Source organism: Temnothorax curvispinosus, unplaced genomic scaffold (genome assembly GCF_003070985.1).
Source record: "Temnothorax curvispinosus isolate PA1 unplaced genomic scaffold, ASM307098v1 QBEX01002543.1, whole genome shotgun sequence".
In the NCBI taxonomy this organism is placed as follows: domain Eukaryota; kingdom Metazoa; phylum Arthropoda; class Insecta; order Hymenoptera; family Formicidae; genus Temnothorax; species Temnothorax curvispinosus.
The window spans coordinates 1-17531 of record NW_020212323.1 but is presented as its reverse complement, the minus strand read 5'-3'; the positions used below and the strand labels follow the sequence as shown (position 1 = coordinate 17531).

The window sequence follows — 17531 nt, the reverse complement described above, 5'->3', positions numbered from 1 at the left end:
AAATCTTTTTATTAAATGTAGATAATTAAATTCCTTATAATTGTGAGTGCATATGTGTGTAATTACACAATATACGTTACATAAGCATATATCTAAATTATTTCCTAAAATTTCAAAAATTTTTATAATTGCGTCGCAACCAACGTGGTACACCTTTTAATTCATACTTCACTGACGGCCGGACAGCTCTCGTCGCGCATGCGCGAAAAACCCGGCCCGATTCACAACACCGAACTGACCGAACGTCTGAACGGGGTCTGACGTCTGATCCATACTGTCCTTTCCGAGCGCGAGCGTCTGGCGGTTGGCGGTGTGTTTCGTGCGAGCGTCGCATTCCAGGCTTCTCTCCTTATCTCCGGGGTGAAATCGTGGCTGAGAAGCGGTGGCGGCGGCGACGACCTTCCACGACCTGAAGATTTAAGGTAGACGGACGAAGGTTTTGCGATGCTCGCACGTGGCGCGTAAAACGGACCCACGTTTTTACGCGTTGCGAACGGAGCGGATGTTCATCATCGTTACGCCGTACGGGGGATCGTTTGCGCGAGGAATCGGCGGCTGGGCGGCGGCGGCGACGACGACGACGACAACGACGACGACGACCATCGTGGGCTACGGCAACCCGCCGGTCCACGCCCGACGATCGATCTGACTGATTTTTGCGATCCGGTCACCGAAAACTTCCATCATTCCGTCAATAACCGTGTGCCGACCCGCAGGGTGGCGATCGTTTGATAAGGTACGTATTTGCGAGCGTGTCCGCTGACGCGGATCCCCCGCAGATTCCCCGCGGATTACCCCGATCACCAATTCCCCCCCCCCCCTGGAGCGAGGGCGGAGGGACGAAGAGGACGAGGGAGAGAACGATTCGTCGATCACGTGGAGATCTTCATTCGCGAGCCGATGACTCATAAGATCTCTTTCCCAGCTTTCTTCGTGCTTCCCTCCTTATCGGGGGAAGGGACCCCCGCGATAATTGCGTAACGATACCGCAGGTCGAGCCCTGTTGAAATCGCAGCGCGCGGTTTCTGTTTACTGGCTCGTCCAGTTCGAAGTTCACCGATTAATACGCTTTCCCCGGTGATTTCTCGTAGTCACTTTATGTATATATGTACAATTTCTCGGAGTATGCTCCGAATACTCGAAACGCAGTCTAAAACTGAAGCTAGGATAGTACCGTCGCATAATTAAATTTATTTAAATTGATAATTAATAATGAATATCGGCGTGATTAAATTGATTGTCAATTTAATTATGCGACGGTACTATTCTAGCTTCAACTTGAGACTGACATTGAGCTTCGAGATCGACAGTCTTTGGCGCGTAGTTTGCTAAACAGAATTTGTACATAAATCCACGTGAAGAATATTATTTGATACAAAAGATTTAACCCGATCAGATACTGGCACATTTTCTATTTATTTGACTGTCATTATAACGGCCGTGACTCATTTATTACATTTTTATAGCGTAGAAGATAACGTATGTGTTTGCGTCACTGACGTTTCTCAGTAATTGTGCAACATGTTGAAATCTTACCTGTTAATATTGAAGTAAAGTATAATTGTTGCACACAATTTAGATATGGAAAATTAAAAATTATTTGAGTGACTACTAATGTTTGTTACGTTTAAAATATTGTTACATATACTTCATGTTTAAAATATGTACTTAGTATGCACACGAATTCCTAGAATGATGTGAGTCAAGAATTTTGATAATCTTCTCAGTATTAAATTATTAAAGTGAGAAATATGGAAATATTTATCAGAACCTAAAAAAAACTATAGTCTGGCACTGTAAGGAGACATGAGAGGTGTAGCATAAGTGGGAGATGGCATATGTATATAAACAAAATACAATGTCACAGAAATGTATGTACACACAGATATCACGCAGGTATGTCAAAGCGGAGCACGTCTTACTCCAAGAATTGTTCCGTGCAATATCGAGGATAATTTCATTTTGCTTCACCTTTCGCAGTGTATTTTTGAAGGTTCTGTACTTGTAATTGTACTTCTCATGCTTCTGCTTATCGCAGCTGAGATACATTCAATCGAATTCGAATTCAGTGGTTGAAGGGGGAGGTGGGGGAATGTAATGATAAACTGTATCGTAAAGAAACCATTCTTTAACAATGCAAACAGTATGGGGTCGCTATCTTACCAAGATTATTCGAAGTCTACTTTAAATCGAAGTTTCGAACTTCAAAATGAAGTTTATTTGCTAAGAACATAGTTATTTTGCCAACAATGTCAATATTGCTTTTTGCGAGGATATTTACATTTCTTTTCTCAAGTTTTCTTGAAAGTATACACTGTGCTCGCGAAAGGACTCAGGGAAATATTGTTTTTATGAAAATATAAACTGTATTTTTTTTTTCGTAATGTATTTTTTTTTTTTCGAATTTATACATAATTTTATGACGGTTTCAAAACGTTTTAAAACGTTTATAAATACTTTAAAATAAAAAATTCAACAAACAATTATATATTTAGAATTTTTCGTTAACTTTTTTTTTCAACATATACTTTGTTTTGCTCAATGATAAAATAAAGACCGAATCTCGAATACGGAAGAGAGATAAATTTCGTTAATCCACAAATCGTATCTTGTAATATAATTCTTATGTATATTTTTCGACAAACTAATCATTATTAAAGCATATTATCCTTGCAACATACGTGAAAACTTATAATCTGTATAAGACGATGATAAGACATGTTTTTCAGTTTCTTTTGCTCATTTCGCACCACGTGTCTTAACATCAATGTCTGCAGAATGGCCAGTAGCCGTATTTACTCGTATCTTGAGACTTGTACTATCTCACTCCGACCAGTATTTCCTCTTCAAACCGGCGGAAGCCATTGTTATGTTACGTAATAACGCCCCTTTGTATGTGAGTTTGTTTGATGAAACAAGGAATTATCAATCTCAACCTTACGAGACCTCCATGTACAATTGGATGTTATTAAATTTTTTTGCATCAGGAAGCAAGAATTTAAAGTTATTCCTATCTGCTTTATTAACATGTACCAAGGAAGTTTATAGCATGTACGGGAAACTATCTTAAAAGAGAAATCTTTTTATAATTTATAGAGTATTTAAAACTTATTCTGATGGACGTACTTTTATAGTAAGAGACAATTCTGCACACATGTTTTTGGAATCATGCAATATCTTACGATATTTATATGAAAAATGTGAATGCAAGTTTTTGTATCGTATTTCGCATTATTGTATTTTGTATCATTGGATAGCACTTACTTTCTTGGTGGAGTGTTCGCGTGTTATTTTTAGCTTATTAAGGACATTCGATTTGTGATACGCCAATCTTCGATACAGCTTCGGATAAACAATCAGTCTCGTTGCGTAGATTAGTGGTGGTATTTCCCGCCCTCAAGTGGAGTTTGACTCTTGAGTAACATTTTATATTATCCTTCCAGTCTAATTCGGTTTCCTGTTTTATGAACCATCTTGGTTGTAAGATAATTTTGTATAAGTAGACTTGGTACACCACGCAAAGACGGGCTGATACTACTTATCTTCTTCATATAAATAAAGGCCCAAATAGTAGTCTCGAGTGCAGTATCGTTCTGAATTTCTGTCTGTTCGGATCTCGTTAAACCAAGTTTTTCACATATAATGCGTGTAACGTAACACGTAATATTACGTTCCAAATAGTTCGTGGAACATTATTTTACTTTTGCTTCGCGCACATATATGCAACGCGATAGAGGAGTCGTTAAAATTTAGAAACGTTGTACTTCTAAACAGTGACATAATTAATTTTTCTGCAGTGTGTATAAAAAAACGAGAATTACTTCGCTTCAGGTAGGATCTAATTATATTTCATCAAGTAAAAGTCTAACAAAGACACAGTAGATTTTCATATATTTATTGAGAACATGTAAAAAAGAATGGGCAAATTAAATTAAAAATGTAACATTAATTTTTTTTCTTGTGATTCATATATCACTTTAATGTCAGGGAAAATATCGGCTCTGATAAAATTAAGATAAACGGATAAGATAAAATTCTAGCCGATATGTGGTAGAAATATTTTAGCACGTCATATGTTAATTTATGAACATGCATTTAAACAGCCGTTTTCCCCTTCTTTATTAATAAAGTATTTGCTTACTTTTATTTTCAAATCCTTGTTTTTTTGGCTCAAATTAGCGTAGACTATGACAATATTGATACTTTCCATATGGTAAATCTTTTAATCAATATTTAGTTAATTCAGAGGTCACTTGTTTTCTTTTGCAGGGTTCTATCTGCGATAGGCTGGTCGACCAGTCTGTTCGTGGGTGCTTGAATAACTGCGGCAACTGGAAATTGGCCCTGAATGCAGAGCCCCCGTGGCTTTGCTAGCACCCCCACAGTGATCTTGTCTTAATCCGCTTCCTCACGACACACCCGATTAGCATTGACAGCTGCCTCGTACGTTTTTGTTATACCAAATTTATTTTGCAACGTACAGAATATAAAGTTGATTAGTTTTGCGTTTATACTTATTATCTAATTGTTTAACTTTCAGTTTGCTGCCTAGCACCTACAGAGTACTAATCAATTCAATTAAACTCAATCAACATGAAGGTAACAAATCTAGATGAACGTATCCACGTCTTGGACAGTGAGTCCAACGTCATGACCGTTATCAAAGATATTGCAATGAGTGGTTTACAAGAAGAAGCTTTCTATGTACTGGATATAGGGGATATTGTACAAAAGCATCAAATCTGGAAAGAAAAATTGCCACGAGTTGACCCCTATTACGGTAAGTCATTAACATTTGGAACTTTATGTCGTGTACGAAATTGTATGATGTATGGTTACTCATAGAAGTTCTTCAATTTCAGCCGTGAAATGTAACGACAGTTTGATCGTAATTGAAGTATTAGCGGCCCTTGGCGTCAATTTTGATTGCGCATCTAAAGTAAATATGATTAAATACTAAATATTAAAATGTATTTTTTATCATACGTTAACAGGTACATTTCATATAAAAAAAATATTTTTTTACTTTGCAGAATGAGATAAATAAAGTATTGAGTCTTGGTGTAGAGCCTTCAAGAATTATTTTTGCTAATCCAGCCAAGCCAGCTTCACATATTCGTCACGCCGCTGCAGTGAGAGTAGAAACTATGACAGTAGATAATGAAAGCGAGCTGCACAAAATTAAGAAACTTTTCCCAACGGCTAAGGTAATTGCACGCTACCATATAACTTTAGTAAATACTAAATATTGGATATTTTTTTCAAACAGTTGTAATTTTATCTTGAAAGTATCTGCATTATATCAATGCAATTCATCATTTGTGCAGATTGTTTTGCGGATTCGTTGCGACGCGGAAGTAGCGCAGTGCCCGCTTGGCATGAAATTTGGCTGTGATCCGATACACGAGGCTCCTAATCTCTTACGCCTTGCGTATAACTTGGGTCTTAACGTAGTGGGCTTCAGTTTTCACGTTGGTTCCGGATGTCAAGATCCACCGGTATACTATCGCGCTATTCGTCATTGCAAGCTGTTATTCGATATGGCCAGCGATCTCGGTTTTAAGCCGTACCTCTTGGATCTTGGTGGCGGCTATCCGGGCGACAAAGGCACAAGCATCGACAAAGTCGCCGACATTATTAATAAAGCCCTCGACGAATACTTCAACAGTAAGCTGCTTTCTCCTCGTTAGTTACACAAATATAGTTCGTTTTGAACCGCATCTTACAATAAGAATTTTTCCAGCTGATGCTGTGCATGTGATTGCCGAACCGGGTCGTTTTTATGTTGCATCTGCATTCACATTGGCAACGAGTATCCATAGCAAACGTGCTATACGCGGAGATGAAAATACCAACGCTATTATGCATAATATGTATTATATCAACGATGGTGTTTATGGATCATTCAATTGTCTGCTGTACGATCACCAGCATGTAACTCCGATTCCCCTTAAGGTAAAGTAATTTATTCAGATAAAGTACCAACGTAGTATTTTTCCGCGCTCTTCTTTTTTAAATTAGCATTTGAATTAATTTTTTTGTCTTTAGAATGGTTGTGGAAAGATGATTCCTTCAAGCGTGTGGGGTCCAACGTGTGATGGACTGGACAAAATCGTTGAGAACATCATGTTGCACGATATGGAACTCGGCGAATGGATGATTTTCGAAAACATGGGGGCCTATACATTGCCTGTTGCTTCACCGTTTAATGGATTTCCCATTCCTAAGGTTCATATTGTCTCTGACGAAGATATTTGGTAAGGAAATCATATTTATTATGGTCACGCTACTTCGTTGACCAGTACGTTTCTTCTGTTTAATGAAGACTGAAATAATTTTATATTGATGTTCCTTGTAGGCTTTTATTGAAAGACGCTCTACCTTTAACCGAAGACCACTTTGTTATCGGCAATACACCAACTAATTTGCGACTCGGACTAGATATTGGAGGAAATGATATCGATCCGTGGAGGGACTCTCATCCAATGGAATTAGCACCGCCCGAAATATTAACGGATACTCCTAATACGCCGTCGCATTTTATCTTTGAGTATGTCGAGGCGCCACTGAATTAATTTGATTATCTCACAAAAGTTTTACAAATTTGGGAATACGTATTTGCATTTCAAAACGAACAGCATTCAATTGTTGTGTAAAACAATTTTATTTTCTTTTAATTTAATGGAAAAAGAAATGGTAAATGTTCAAACATAATTTTCAAGCGACATAATATATTTCTCGTTTACCTTTTTTAAAATTTTTTGAAATATTACGTACATATAATTTCATGCACAAAAACGTATCTGCATATATCGATTTTAAGATAGTTTGACATACAATTTGCTTTTCTCAGATAATGATTTGAAATCACGTTTTGTGTTTGCTTTTTTATTAAAGATACGTTTACTTTATTAATAATTAAGAATTATAAACTAAGTAGAATGCTAAACGTGGCTCCTACGACGTTACTGTCGAAGAATAATACTCGTGAATGTATTTCTCCTATCGCATAATGCATAAAAAATATGGTAGATATTTACATGACATACATGTTTCCATGTATATTATCTGTGTAATGAAACGTATTATAGTTTCTACGTATATTTCTGATTATAAAAGTCGATGTGTTTCAGAAAGAGAACTGCTCGTAACAATTATCTTGCTCATTATTTTGTTTTCTGCAATTCTTCAACGCATTTAATATAGAACAATTTAATATAGAAGCTATAATTTGTTTCTGGCATGGATTTATACACAGATCGAGCAAACGTCAATTTAACAATAGAAAGATTTGTCATGCTTTCCGTATACGATAAATGAGGCGGCCATACGTAGAGAGCGTTGATTTAAACATGTTACAATTTAGTTTTGAATATTCAAGATAAGTGAATAATTTCATTAAAAGGCTTGGGCGTGTTACTCGGGGCAAGTTAACGCATTTTTCCATTAATTCTTTTCTTAATTGATATTGTGGAGCATTGTTAAAAAAAGAAAATTATTAGAAAATGTATTTAAAAAAAAAAAAAGAAAATTGACTGTACAACATGTGTACTATACGAGGCACACAAATGCGGTCTCTGAAATATTTGCATAAAATAAATATAAACTCTGTAGGATTGCTAGGAACTTTACGGCATTGAGGCAGCTGTCACAAGAACCGAAGAAAATTAATTTTTTATTACTCTATTATTATTATTATCATTATTAATATTATTAATATTATTATCGTAACTATTATTATTGTCAATCGATCACATGATTAATAATCGAGTAATAAACGTAATATAAGATCAGTATGTACAATTCCATGTATATTACATTTATTATCCTATTAATCGTCTTGCTTCAGTAAGTCCTATGCGCATAAATTAAGTATAGCAAGTGTATGCGAGGAACTTGGAGGCAATTCTTCCATTCTTACCGATATCGAGTCGGAAATATTGGATTCTCGTGCGGGTAATTTTCACATAAAACATTTGATATCTATCATTCGATTGTAAGAAAGATTTAACGAGTGGCTTTTCCCAGATTTCTCGGAAAGATGTGAGTTTTCCTCTTTTCCTCTTACAATCTTCTCTCCTGTAAGATACACATGCTTGCCTCGTGCGCATCGTTTTTCTATCATCACGAAGAGAGATGCTGCGGACGGGATTTGCTGGCGTAGCAAACAAAACGATCGCGGATACTTTTAATGCGAGGATCGGCGCGAGAGCGTCATATGCGACCTTTTGACAATTCTTTCAGTATTCGCAAATATTGCTGCGTGTGCAAAACGTGATTTAATTCAGTTCAACGTGGAGTCACGTCGAGAGCCACGGTTGAGGCCTAGGGGGAATGTGTAATATTTAACATCATGGAGAGCCATTCACTGGAACAATCACTCGAGCGTCAATATATAATATGGTATAATTCTGGTATATGTTGCAATTCTGTACAACAGGGAGATGAGAGATTGACCGTCCGATCGCGCAACGCAAAAATTCGAGTGGCGAGTTAACGGGGGTCTTGAACCGGTGAATTCTGATAAGATATATATATTGCTGATTCGATTAGATGAGGGCAATGATATACGGGCGATCACCTGATTCCAGAGATTTGTTAGCTGTTCGCAGGGGAGAATTGCTAATACGCGATCGGACCGTTGATATTTTATCTCGTTAGAATCTTAAGATTTTAAATTAAACGACGTGCGATTGCAGTGAGAGAAGAGATATTTATCCTTGAGTGTTTATTTTAAAAATCGAAGAGAATATTTATATATATATATAATATTTATAATAATTTAATATAATATGTATAGATTACATGTATTACTATATGGTTCATATATCTTATATATATAACTATACATATAATTTTACGATATAATATATATATAGAAAATTATATGCATATATATGTATAGATATATATAAATAAGTATTGATACAATCGAATGAGTGTCTATCTGAAGCGCCGTTATTAATTTTGCTAATCAAGCTCTGCCGTGTACCTGGAAATTACGCAAATAAATCTAAATATAAATGCTGACGTTATTGCGCGGATAATTGAAGATCGCAGACGATGTTAAATAATATCGCTCCGATTTTTATCATAGCATCTGTGTACGTATTTATGTGTGTGACTGTGATGACGATGATTAATACTTTTGTCAGATAACGATTAATTTATCTATCGCTAAGTAGATGGCTTATCGCGGCCTCCTCGTGATACGATTTTCGCATACGTCACGTTTTATCGTTTTATTATTTCTTTAATCGAGATCGATCCTTTATTCTGGTTCGAGTGCGCGAAAGATAATTGGAGAAGTTGAGGAGTCATCGAAGTTATTATCTCGATACGAGATAACGAAGATTGGAAATATGGATCTTTCGAAATTTTCAAAAGATCCAAGTTATCGGGGCAGGTATATTCCGACGAGAAAGTTAATCGAGCTGAAATTCCGAAAATTAAAATCTTAATAAGCGGCGCGCATGGACAAATGTTAAAAAGAAATAATGTTTTTATCACAAGTACATCTGAATCACAGTTCCTGCATATATAGTTTCATTCAAAGCAAGAGAAGATAATGAGGTCTAAGCATGTTTTCTTTTTTTAATAAAGATTTCACTTTCTATGCGATTCAGATGTCCACGGGAAAGCGTATATATATATAAAAATCTGGAGACTCTAATTAATATATTATTTCAGTATCTAGGAAACAGATATCCTAGCTCCTATTAGATAGTGAACGTTCCACATTTCCAAACGGTCCGAAAACGTATAATATATGATTACGCAAAGACTATAAATTCAAATTAAACTAAATAATTATATAATAGCTATTCGCGCGACAACAAAACCGTCGAAGAAATATCTTATCTCCATCTCTACCAATGTAGATTAACTTCAATCTCGGTTTAATTTACTCTTTTTATCTTTTTCTGATTCTAAAAATAAATTTAAGTTCCAAAAATAAAATTAGAAAGAGATGAAAAGATAAAGATATAAAAATTAAAAGGTTTAACTTACTTTTTATAATTCTAAAAATAAGAAAGATTGAAGTTAATTTACATTGGCGCGTTCGCTTATTTTTCTGGACAAGAATTTACACCGAATGGCGAACCACGTCACCTTCCGGCCTGCATATTCGGCGTACATATTCCTGCGCGTCGGACGGTACTCTAGGTGATTTCGTGCGCTCAGCCTGTATTCATTGAACGGCGTAGTGGAGCGGTGTCGTTTCTCGAGGCGCCGCGAATAGTTCCTTTCTACGGTGAGTTTGGCTTCGCCCGACCCAGGCTCCTCCGACGTGAATCGACCTCGACGAGTCTCGACGATCTTCTTCGCGCGCACACCTCGCCATCCCGAGGGGAGAACCTTCCGCCTTTCGACGCCGAGAAAGAGGAGCACGTAGCCATGGGCGTGGATGTCGAAGTTTTGAGTCCTGGAGACGGTAATTATTACAGGTTTTATTTTTCTAGGGACTCTCGTCGGTCTCGCTCCCTTCGGGAAAACCTCTCTCTCTCCCATTTTGCTTTAATCTCTCTCTTTCCCTCTTTCCCTCTCTGTCTCTCTCACGCGCGCGCGCGCGCGCTCGCGCCATGCCGCATGTTCGATGCTCCGAAATTTTAGCGTCTCGTTAAATTAACTCGCGCCTCTGGTTGTGGCCTGAAATGCCGCGAACGAGCGTTGGCCGATGCCGCGTTGTTCCCTATTGAAAATAAAATGGGAGCTCCTGAACGACGACACGACTTTACCTTATTTACGCACCGTTACCAATTTTAAATGGCGATGCCGTGCTCGGTTTCGTCACCCCCGATGTTGTTTCACGAATATTTTTATATGTGCAGGTCAGACCTACCCAAAGGCCGGGCAGACAGTGGTCGTGCATTATACAGGTGAATATTTTATCGCATAAGATGATAGGATTGATACTTTGAATTATATTTATATAATAGGGGAGGAACGATGGAACAGCCAAGAAAAAGAAATTAGAAGAGAAAACTGTCGCTATATAAAGTCATTATAATATCGAGAGTTCTATAGATAATAATTGTAAGATTGTGTAAAAATATAATTAGTTTCGTTGACGTGTTTACAGGTACCCTCGCCAATGGGAAGAAATTTGACTCCAGCAGGGACCGCGGCATACCGTTCAAGTTCAAAATCGGAAAGGGCGAAGTAATTAAAGGCTGGGACCAAGGAGTCGCGCAAATGTGCGTCGGCCAGCGGGCCAGGTTAACCTGCTCTCCAGACTTCGCTTACGGTAGCCGAGGTCATCCTGGAATATATCCTTTAATGCTAAACGATATAACGTAGAATAAAGATCAAACGCTAATTATTTAGTACAATTATTCTATTTAATGAAAACAAGAACAGGCGATAAATTTATATTAGCCTTGACAGAGACACACTATCCCACCAAATGCCGTTCTCATCTTCGATGTGGAGCTGCTGAAGGTGGAGCCTTGAAATACCTCTTAGAGTGTACCAAACTTGACCAAACGCATTTCAATACGAGAAAGAAAAAGGAAAAAAAAAAACAGAAACGCATCAAATTATGTTAAGTAGTCGTCGCACGAATGGCACATCCTACTCTAATGCCTTAATTCAATCGCTCGTACATTATAAAAGCTATATTTGCGATCTTCGCGAAGTAATATATAAAACGTTGAGAACGTTTCTCCGATCTCGCGTAGAAACGACGTGCAATTTATACAATGTATAAATTGCCGATCAATAATATTCGAACATTGTCGCATAGTTAGAACTGTAAGGTATATTAATGTGTAGTTTGATTACCTGCTCTCCAAGAGATGCTACTTAATTTGTGTACTTGATTTGTGACCGACTAACCGTGTTCCTATGATGAGCGGTTGAATAAAGGGACCCTCCAGATATATCTCTGCGAAATATGTAACCTGTGTTCATTCCATTTACATACGTATTTGGTGATCCTTCGAGTATTTTGTACAAAGATTCAATAAAGGAAAGAACAATTGGTGATGTAAAACACTACATAGAACAAAGTACAATAAAAAAGTTGCTCTGCTCCCTAAAAAAAATGTATAAATCTTCTTTCTCATACATATGATTATACGAACTGGAGATAAATGTAAGAAGGATAAGCATTGCAATATAATAAATCTTTTTCCAGGTTAACATGCGTTTTAATATATATATATTTACAAAATATTTCGAACCATTTTCTATATTTATAAATATACATTGTGCAACATTTTTCAATCACTCTGCCGTGAGAGAAAATTCTTTTTTCCGATCTAGAATATACATAAAGAGATATACACAGATATACAATTTTTAACTTTACATTAACAAGAGGTAGGATTAAATAACAGTGCACATTTAACTGGCCTACTGTCGAAACGTATACATCCAGATTATTTAGTCTTAATTGCTGAAACCTGATTTATATATAGAGTGACTTTTTCATGTCAATACTCGTGTGAAATTTTTTTGTTCGTTTTGTGCTCTAAATTCACACTGAGATATCGACGTATTAGTCAGAGTCAGCCTATACTGATGAAAACAGTTAATTCGGTAACGTTATAAAATCTTGAATGCTTCTATAGAATCCTGTGTATATAAGAAATTCATGTATCTTTACATATCATTTGATATATAAAACCATTGATGATTTTATAAAAGTACTAATTAACCGTTTTCATTACAGTTCACATGTCATTTGATATCTACTCATATATTAAAAGTAAATAAGTACGAACAACTTATCAACCTCAAGAAAAATATATATCTAACAATATGAAACATAAAAATGGTTTCTCTATTATGTACATAACTCAATCTTTAAAATATAGAAGCTACTATTCATATTTGTAACGCGTATAGGGGACTTAATATATAATGCGACACTACGTTAATGTTAATGCAACAAGAATACTAGCAGTTTAATATACAAACAGCTCGGGGAAATGAATTTCATAAGCTGGGGTTTGACTTGGTTTAGTATCTGTCTGTGGTCCGGTCGTAGGAACTGTGTTGCGCGGATCAACAGACAGCGTATTAAATATCTCTGACAATTTGCTCTGTAGAACATCGTGCTGCGAACAGAAAAGGAAAGATTAAAAATCTGCACTAGCTACGATAATTGTCAATAATATATATGCCAGTTAATGAACCTTCGGTTGTGTTTTTGATACTAATTCCTGGAATGGTGCGTTTCTAAAGAACTCAGAAAGCTGCATTCGCTTCTCTTCTTCCACTATTTCATTATTATTATTCTCTGTCAAAATTCTTTTCATGCTCTCAAACGTTAATTCTTCTCCGGGTAATTTCTGCAAGAAATTAATTACATATAAGAAAATAAGAATTAAAATTGTGCAATAATAATCCACAAAATTAGAAAAATGATAATAGTCGTAATAAATAATCATAGATCCCTTCTAATTCAGTGTAAATTAAAGTAAATGTAAGTCACACCTTTTGCACACCAGGTGATGAACCTCCGCTATCCAATTCGGGACCTCCAGAATTAATGTCGGCTAGCGAATTCCGCCCAGTATTATCAACCCATGAATGCCTAGCAAAGAAAATTTAATTTTATATTATAAAATTTAGATATATATAAAATAAAACGACATTTTCTAGTGCTTAACGTCTACGGCTGACTATCGATCACCACACTTAGTAGATAATTACCTGTGTTGTAAAGAATTGCCGCTGTAACCTGAACCTTGTTGTAATTTCCCACTATCAAGGCCGGCTCCCTTTAGGCATTCGCTGACAACAGTTTGATCAACCAAAAGAGTTGGCGCTAATCTGGATGTTAGACCGGTATCGTATTGAGATTTTAAATCCGGTAGTAAATGCGGACTATCATTTCGACGCGCTTCCACCACCTTAAAACGCATTTATTCGATTAATTGTATTTTATTCTTAGCAGTCCATCGGTAATTTTAATATAAAATAAATTGCTGGAGGTTGACAATTTGAAATTACCTACCTTCTTTGCATAATCCATAAGAGCGGTGATATTGCAGACGTACGATATTAAGATTAGTAGACTGATAACTATTGCGTGTAAATTGAATTTAAGTGGAAGACTAATTTGAGCACTTGTTAGTGCCAAGTCTTGCAAGCTCAGCACCAATCTCAGTAACTCCAACACCGTTTCCTCGGAAGCCAATTCAATGGCAAGTAACGCCAAGGTGGTATAAATAGATTCCACATTTTCTACTGTGTTACTAGATAGCTCTAATGATTCGTACAATGCTAAGTAGATTTCAGGGCCGTGCTTCCGAATAAAGATTACATCAGGTCTGGATGCCTTTTCAATAGCAAGACCGAGCTCCGCTACGTTCACACTGAAAGAAAGAAAAGTTATTCCCAGAGTTGAAAAAAAAAGAAAAAGAACGGTATATAATAGATCAACGTTTGTTGATCAGATTTGTTGTTAAGAGATAAACTTACGTTGGTTTAGCGAGTATTGTAATATTTCGCCGTCTGTCAATTAAAGTGTGAAATATTTTCTGTACAAGAAGTCTCATTTCAGCGTCTGCTGCCAGTGACATTCTCAGTAATGGCTCCAAGAAACTAGGCGGGAATGTTGTGTTCAAATGGATAGTTTTATATTTGGTGCCAACCTGTATATAAATAAAATACCTGTGTAATAAAACTTACAGCTTACGTTTATATAATTTTATGCGATAATAAATAATTTACCTTTAATAGCGACTTTAAAAGTATGCTCTGGAGCAATACGTCTCCTTTGCCGACCGATACGATACGATCTGGCTGACTGTATGGAACTTTACTCATAATGAACATCATAATCTCAATTTTCTGGTAATCCGGAAGATGATTCGCGAACTCTCCAAGAGCGTTAATAAGAGCTTCTTGATATAATTGCTCGTCACTACTTGACGATTGGTTTCTCGTTACACTAACTCGTAGGTGAGACAATAAGGAATTTATAATCTCTAATACAGATGGTCCTAGAAAAAGAACGTATATCGTTAAAAAGAGCTTAGCGACAGCAGGATTCAATTTTCGCTGTACGCTAATAATTATCGGTTATAAAAACGGTATATAAATCTACATTAATTGGACAGTAGAATTTATACCGAATTCATTTAACTTTTCTATACCCACTTACCAACACTTTCACCTGCGGCAATTGATATAATCTTAGACAAAGTATCCGCAATACTAGTGCGAATCTTAGGGGATGACTTTGAGTGATCGTCAAGATGTGTCATTAAAGCTTCCACTACAGTGTAGGAATATTGCGACTAAAATATACATCAAAGTAATATTATTAATTATCCAATGTGTCAAATATTACTTGATTTATATCGTTAAGTACCTGAATGGAGAACATAATTATTCTGAAAGTATGAATTGCAAAGTAGTTCGGGACCCATAACTGGTGATTGTCCAGATGCCTATAACATAGATAATTATTAAAAGATTCCTTGCATGTATATTAATTTCTGAGAGACTCCATTCCATACCTCAATACAGGTCTTATAACGCATCTAATATGACCAAACGATGCGCGTCCGATCAATTCTCTCATGCAAGTTTCCGCAAATTGCGGTGGATCTGATCGTTCCTCGGTTGGGCTGTCTGGTGTTGCGTCTTCCTTATCGGCGTATCTAAAGATAGAAATACGTCAACGTGCGCGTTTCATAACTCACTCGTCAATTCATATCATTCAACAATTCATAACATAATTCGTTTCTTTCAAATTACCGTGAATTTTGCATATTGTACAGCAACGATGGTACAATCTTGTCCATATGTACAGGCTCCCAAATATTCTCCACCAAGTCGTCGGAAAGAGTTTTTCTCACAACGCCCTATATATCAAAAGATATATATTTGAATATACATTTGAATATGTGCATGCAGGTTTACAAATGCGTACCTGCAGTCCTTGAATTCCAGCAAGCCTAATTTGCTTGCGCGTAGTGGGATCGTCGTTATTGGAATGGCACATTGCCGAATATTTCGACACGAAGAAATCGTAACGGGTGTGATATGAGGGCGTGTCTTCCTCGATATTGGCAAATCTGACAAACTGAAAGTCGATACGTCGAATCAGATAGAATCAGCAACGCTAATATGTCTAATCTACCAATAATGATTATCACTTACAGACTGTGTTGCGAGAATCTGTAACTGAGGATCCGTGGACTCCAGCAATTTTTGTACCATTTTCAAGAAGCTCTCGACAAACAGATTCAAAGTTTGCGCGTGACAAGCTACCAGGAGCTGGTCCATTGCTTCCATGGCGATAATGACAAAGCCATTTCGTCTCCTATCAAGAACACAATTCCTTATCAGGCAGGATTCTCGTTACATGTATAGAGACTATAGATGCAATGTATAGATGTACTGAATAATTGCCAGTCATGTTTGCAGCAGTCATTAGGATTAATTTCTCTAGTTCTTATGTACACAGCAGCATATAATTATTTATATAACCAGCATTACAACGTAACCATTTGTGTATATTACGCTAACGAAAGATGTTATTATATCACACTTTTCTACATCACCTGTAAATATCCCTGGAAGCTCGTTGAAACAAATATTCCCCGATCCTGTCTAACTTCTCAGGACTGCTCAATGAATAGAATGTCAGTTTTTCCATATTGTTCTTGATCAAGCCATCCTGGAGAACAGAGAAGCGTGTTAATACTGATCGTCGCGTGTGGGACACGTGTCAATTCGATTTCTCATTCGCCGCAAATATCACAGGTTCAACCATAAATAGAATAATCATTTTGGTCTCCCACTTGGTGTCAAGGACAGCGTTTCGGTATTGATTTACTCGCGAAGGAAACTATAAAACATCCTGGACAAGAAACGAACTGTACGAGACGAGAAAAACGGAAAGAAAAGGAGAAGAAGACCCGGAGATCTCACCTGCGGATTAACCGGAAAGATATTGTCGACGAGCCGCTTGTACCTCGGACGTAACGCAGCGCAACACCAGCAACAGCCTGATAAAAAAAAAAGGAAATAAGAATAAATGCACGTCGACGTGACGCGCTGTCCGATAAAAGATTCGACCAGCGTCTTTCGAAAATAAGAAAGATTTTAGCTGCGTAAATTGCCATACTCACCGAACATTTTGACAGCTCCTGCAACTCGTGTTGCAAACGACAGCGATGACAGCTGACAGCTATGAACCGCGAGTATCGCGACGTGTGTGCGTGCACACGCATTCTTTGATCGATCGGCTAGCTATCGATTGTCTAGTAACTGTCGACCGAAAAACGCGCAACTTGCGAGAAACAACTACGGCCTTCACTGGAACATTTCACGTCCGAAAGTTGTTCAGATTGCTCTAGACTATCTACAGAGATTTATTTAAAATTAGAAATTTTTAGCCAAAATGACACATTTCAAACTAAAGCAATTGAATTTTTAATCATGATAAATTTAAAGATTTAATTATAATTGCATTTTAAGATATAATGAGAATCTTCAAATTCTCTTTCTCAATTTTTGCACATATGTAATGTTTAATTTTATATAAAAACATTATATATATTTTT

At 36.8% G+C, this 17531-nt stretch overlaps 3 protein-coding genes across 4 annotated transcripts; 2 read left to right on the top strand and 1 right to left on the bottom strand.

Moving 5' to 3' along the window:
- Positions 1 to 247: 247 nt before the first annotated feature.
- Positions 248 to 7796, top strand: LOC112451786 (ornithine decarboxylase 1-like). Of its 2 annotated transcripts, none has more exons than XM_025011644.1 (9): positions 248 to 736; positions 4270 to 4443; positions 4541 to 4780; positions 4863 to 4939; positions 5034 to 5207; positions 5328 to 5667; positions 5744 to 5955; positions 6049 to 6257; positions 6359 to 7796. In XM_025011644.1, exons 3-9 carry the CDS (start codon positions 4594 to 4596, stop codon positions 6573 to 6575), a joined length of 1416 nt encoding a protein of 471 aa, XP_024867412.1. In that variant the 5' UTR covers positions 248 to 736; positions 4270 to 4443; positions 4541 to 4593; the 3' UTR covers positions 6576 to 7796. The 2 variants fall into 2 exon arrangements, with proteins under 2 accessions (XP_024867412.1, XP_024867413.1); XM_025011645.1 differs by lacking the exon at positions 248 to 736 and adding an exon at positions 3588 to 3831.
- Positions 7797 to 7905: 109 nt separating this feature from the next.
- LOC112451787 (peptidyl-prolyl cis-trans isomerase FKBP1A) lies at positions 7906 to 12144 on the top strand. Its single transcript, XM_025011646.1, has 5 exons — positions 7906 to 8403; positions 10085 to 10435; positions 10833 to 10880; positions 11084 to 11270; positions 11397 to 12144. The coding sequence occupies exons 2-5, from the start codon at positions 10399 to 10401 to the stop codon at positions 11452 to 11454; spliced, it is 330 nt and encodes a 109-aa protein (XP_024867414.1). The 5' UTR covers positions 7906 to 8403; positions 10085 to 10398; the 3' UTR covers positions 11455 to 12144.
- Positions 12145 to 12295: 151 nt separating this feature from the next.
- LOC112451785 (protein EFR3 homolog cmp44E) lies at positions 12296 to 17184 on the bottom strand. The gene is made up of 16 exons (XM_025011643.1): positions 17097 to 17184; positions 16897 to 16973; positions 16527 to 16642; positions 16123 to 16285; positions 15893 to 16045; positions 15718 to 15824; positions 15477 to 15620; positions 15329 to 15407; positions 15119 to 15254; positions 14686 to 14957; positions 14434 to 14606; positions 13967 to 14327; positions 13663 to 13862; positions 13444 to 13543; positions 13143 to 13298; positions 12296 to 13064 (listed from the first exon to the last, which is right to left on the bottom strand). Exons 1-16 carry the CDS (start codon positions 17101 to 17103, stop codon positions 12912 to 12914), a joined length of 2397 nt encoding a protein of 798 aa, XP_024867411.1. The 5' UTR covers positions 17104 to 17184; the 3' UTR covers positions 12296 to 12911.
- Positions 17185 to 17531: the final 347 nt, after the last annotated feature.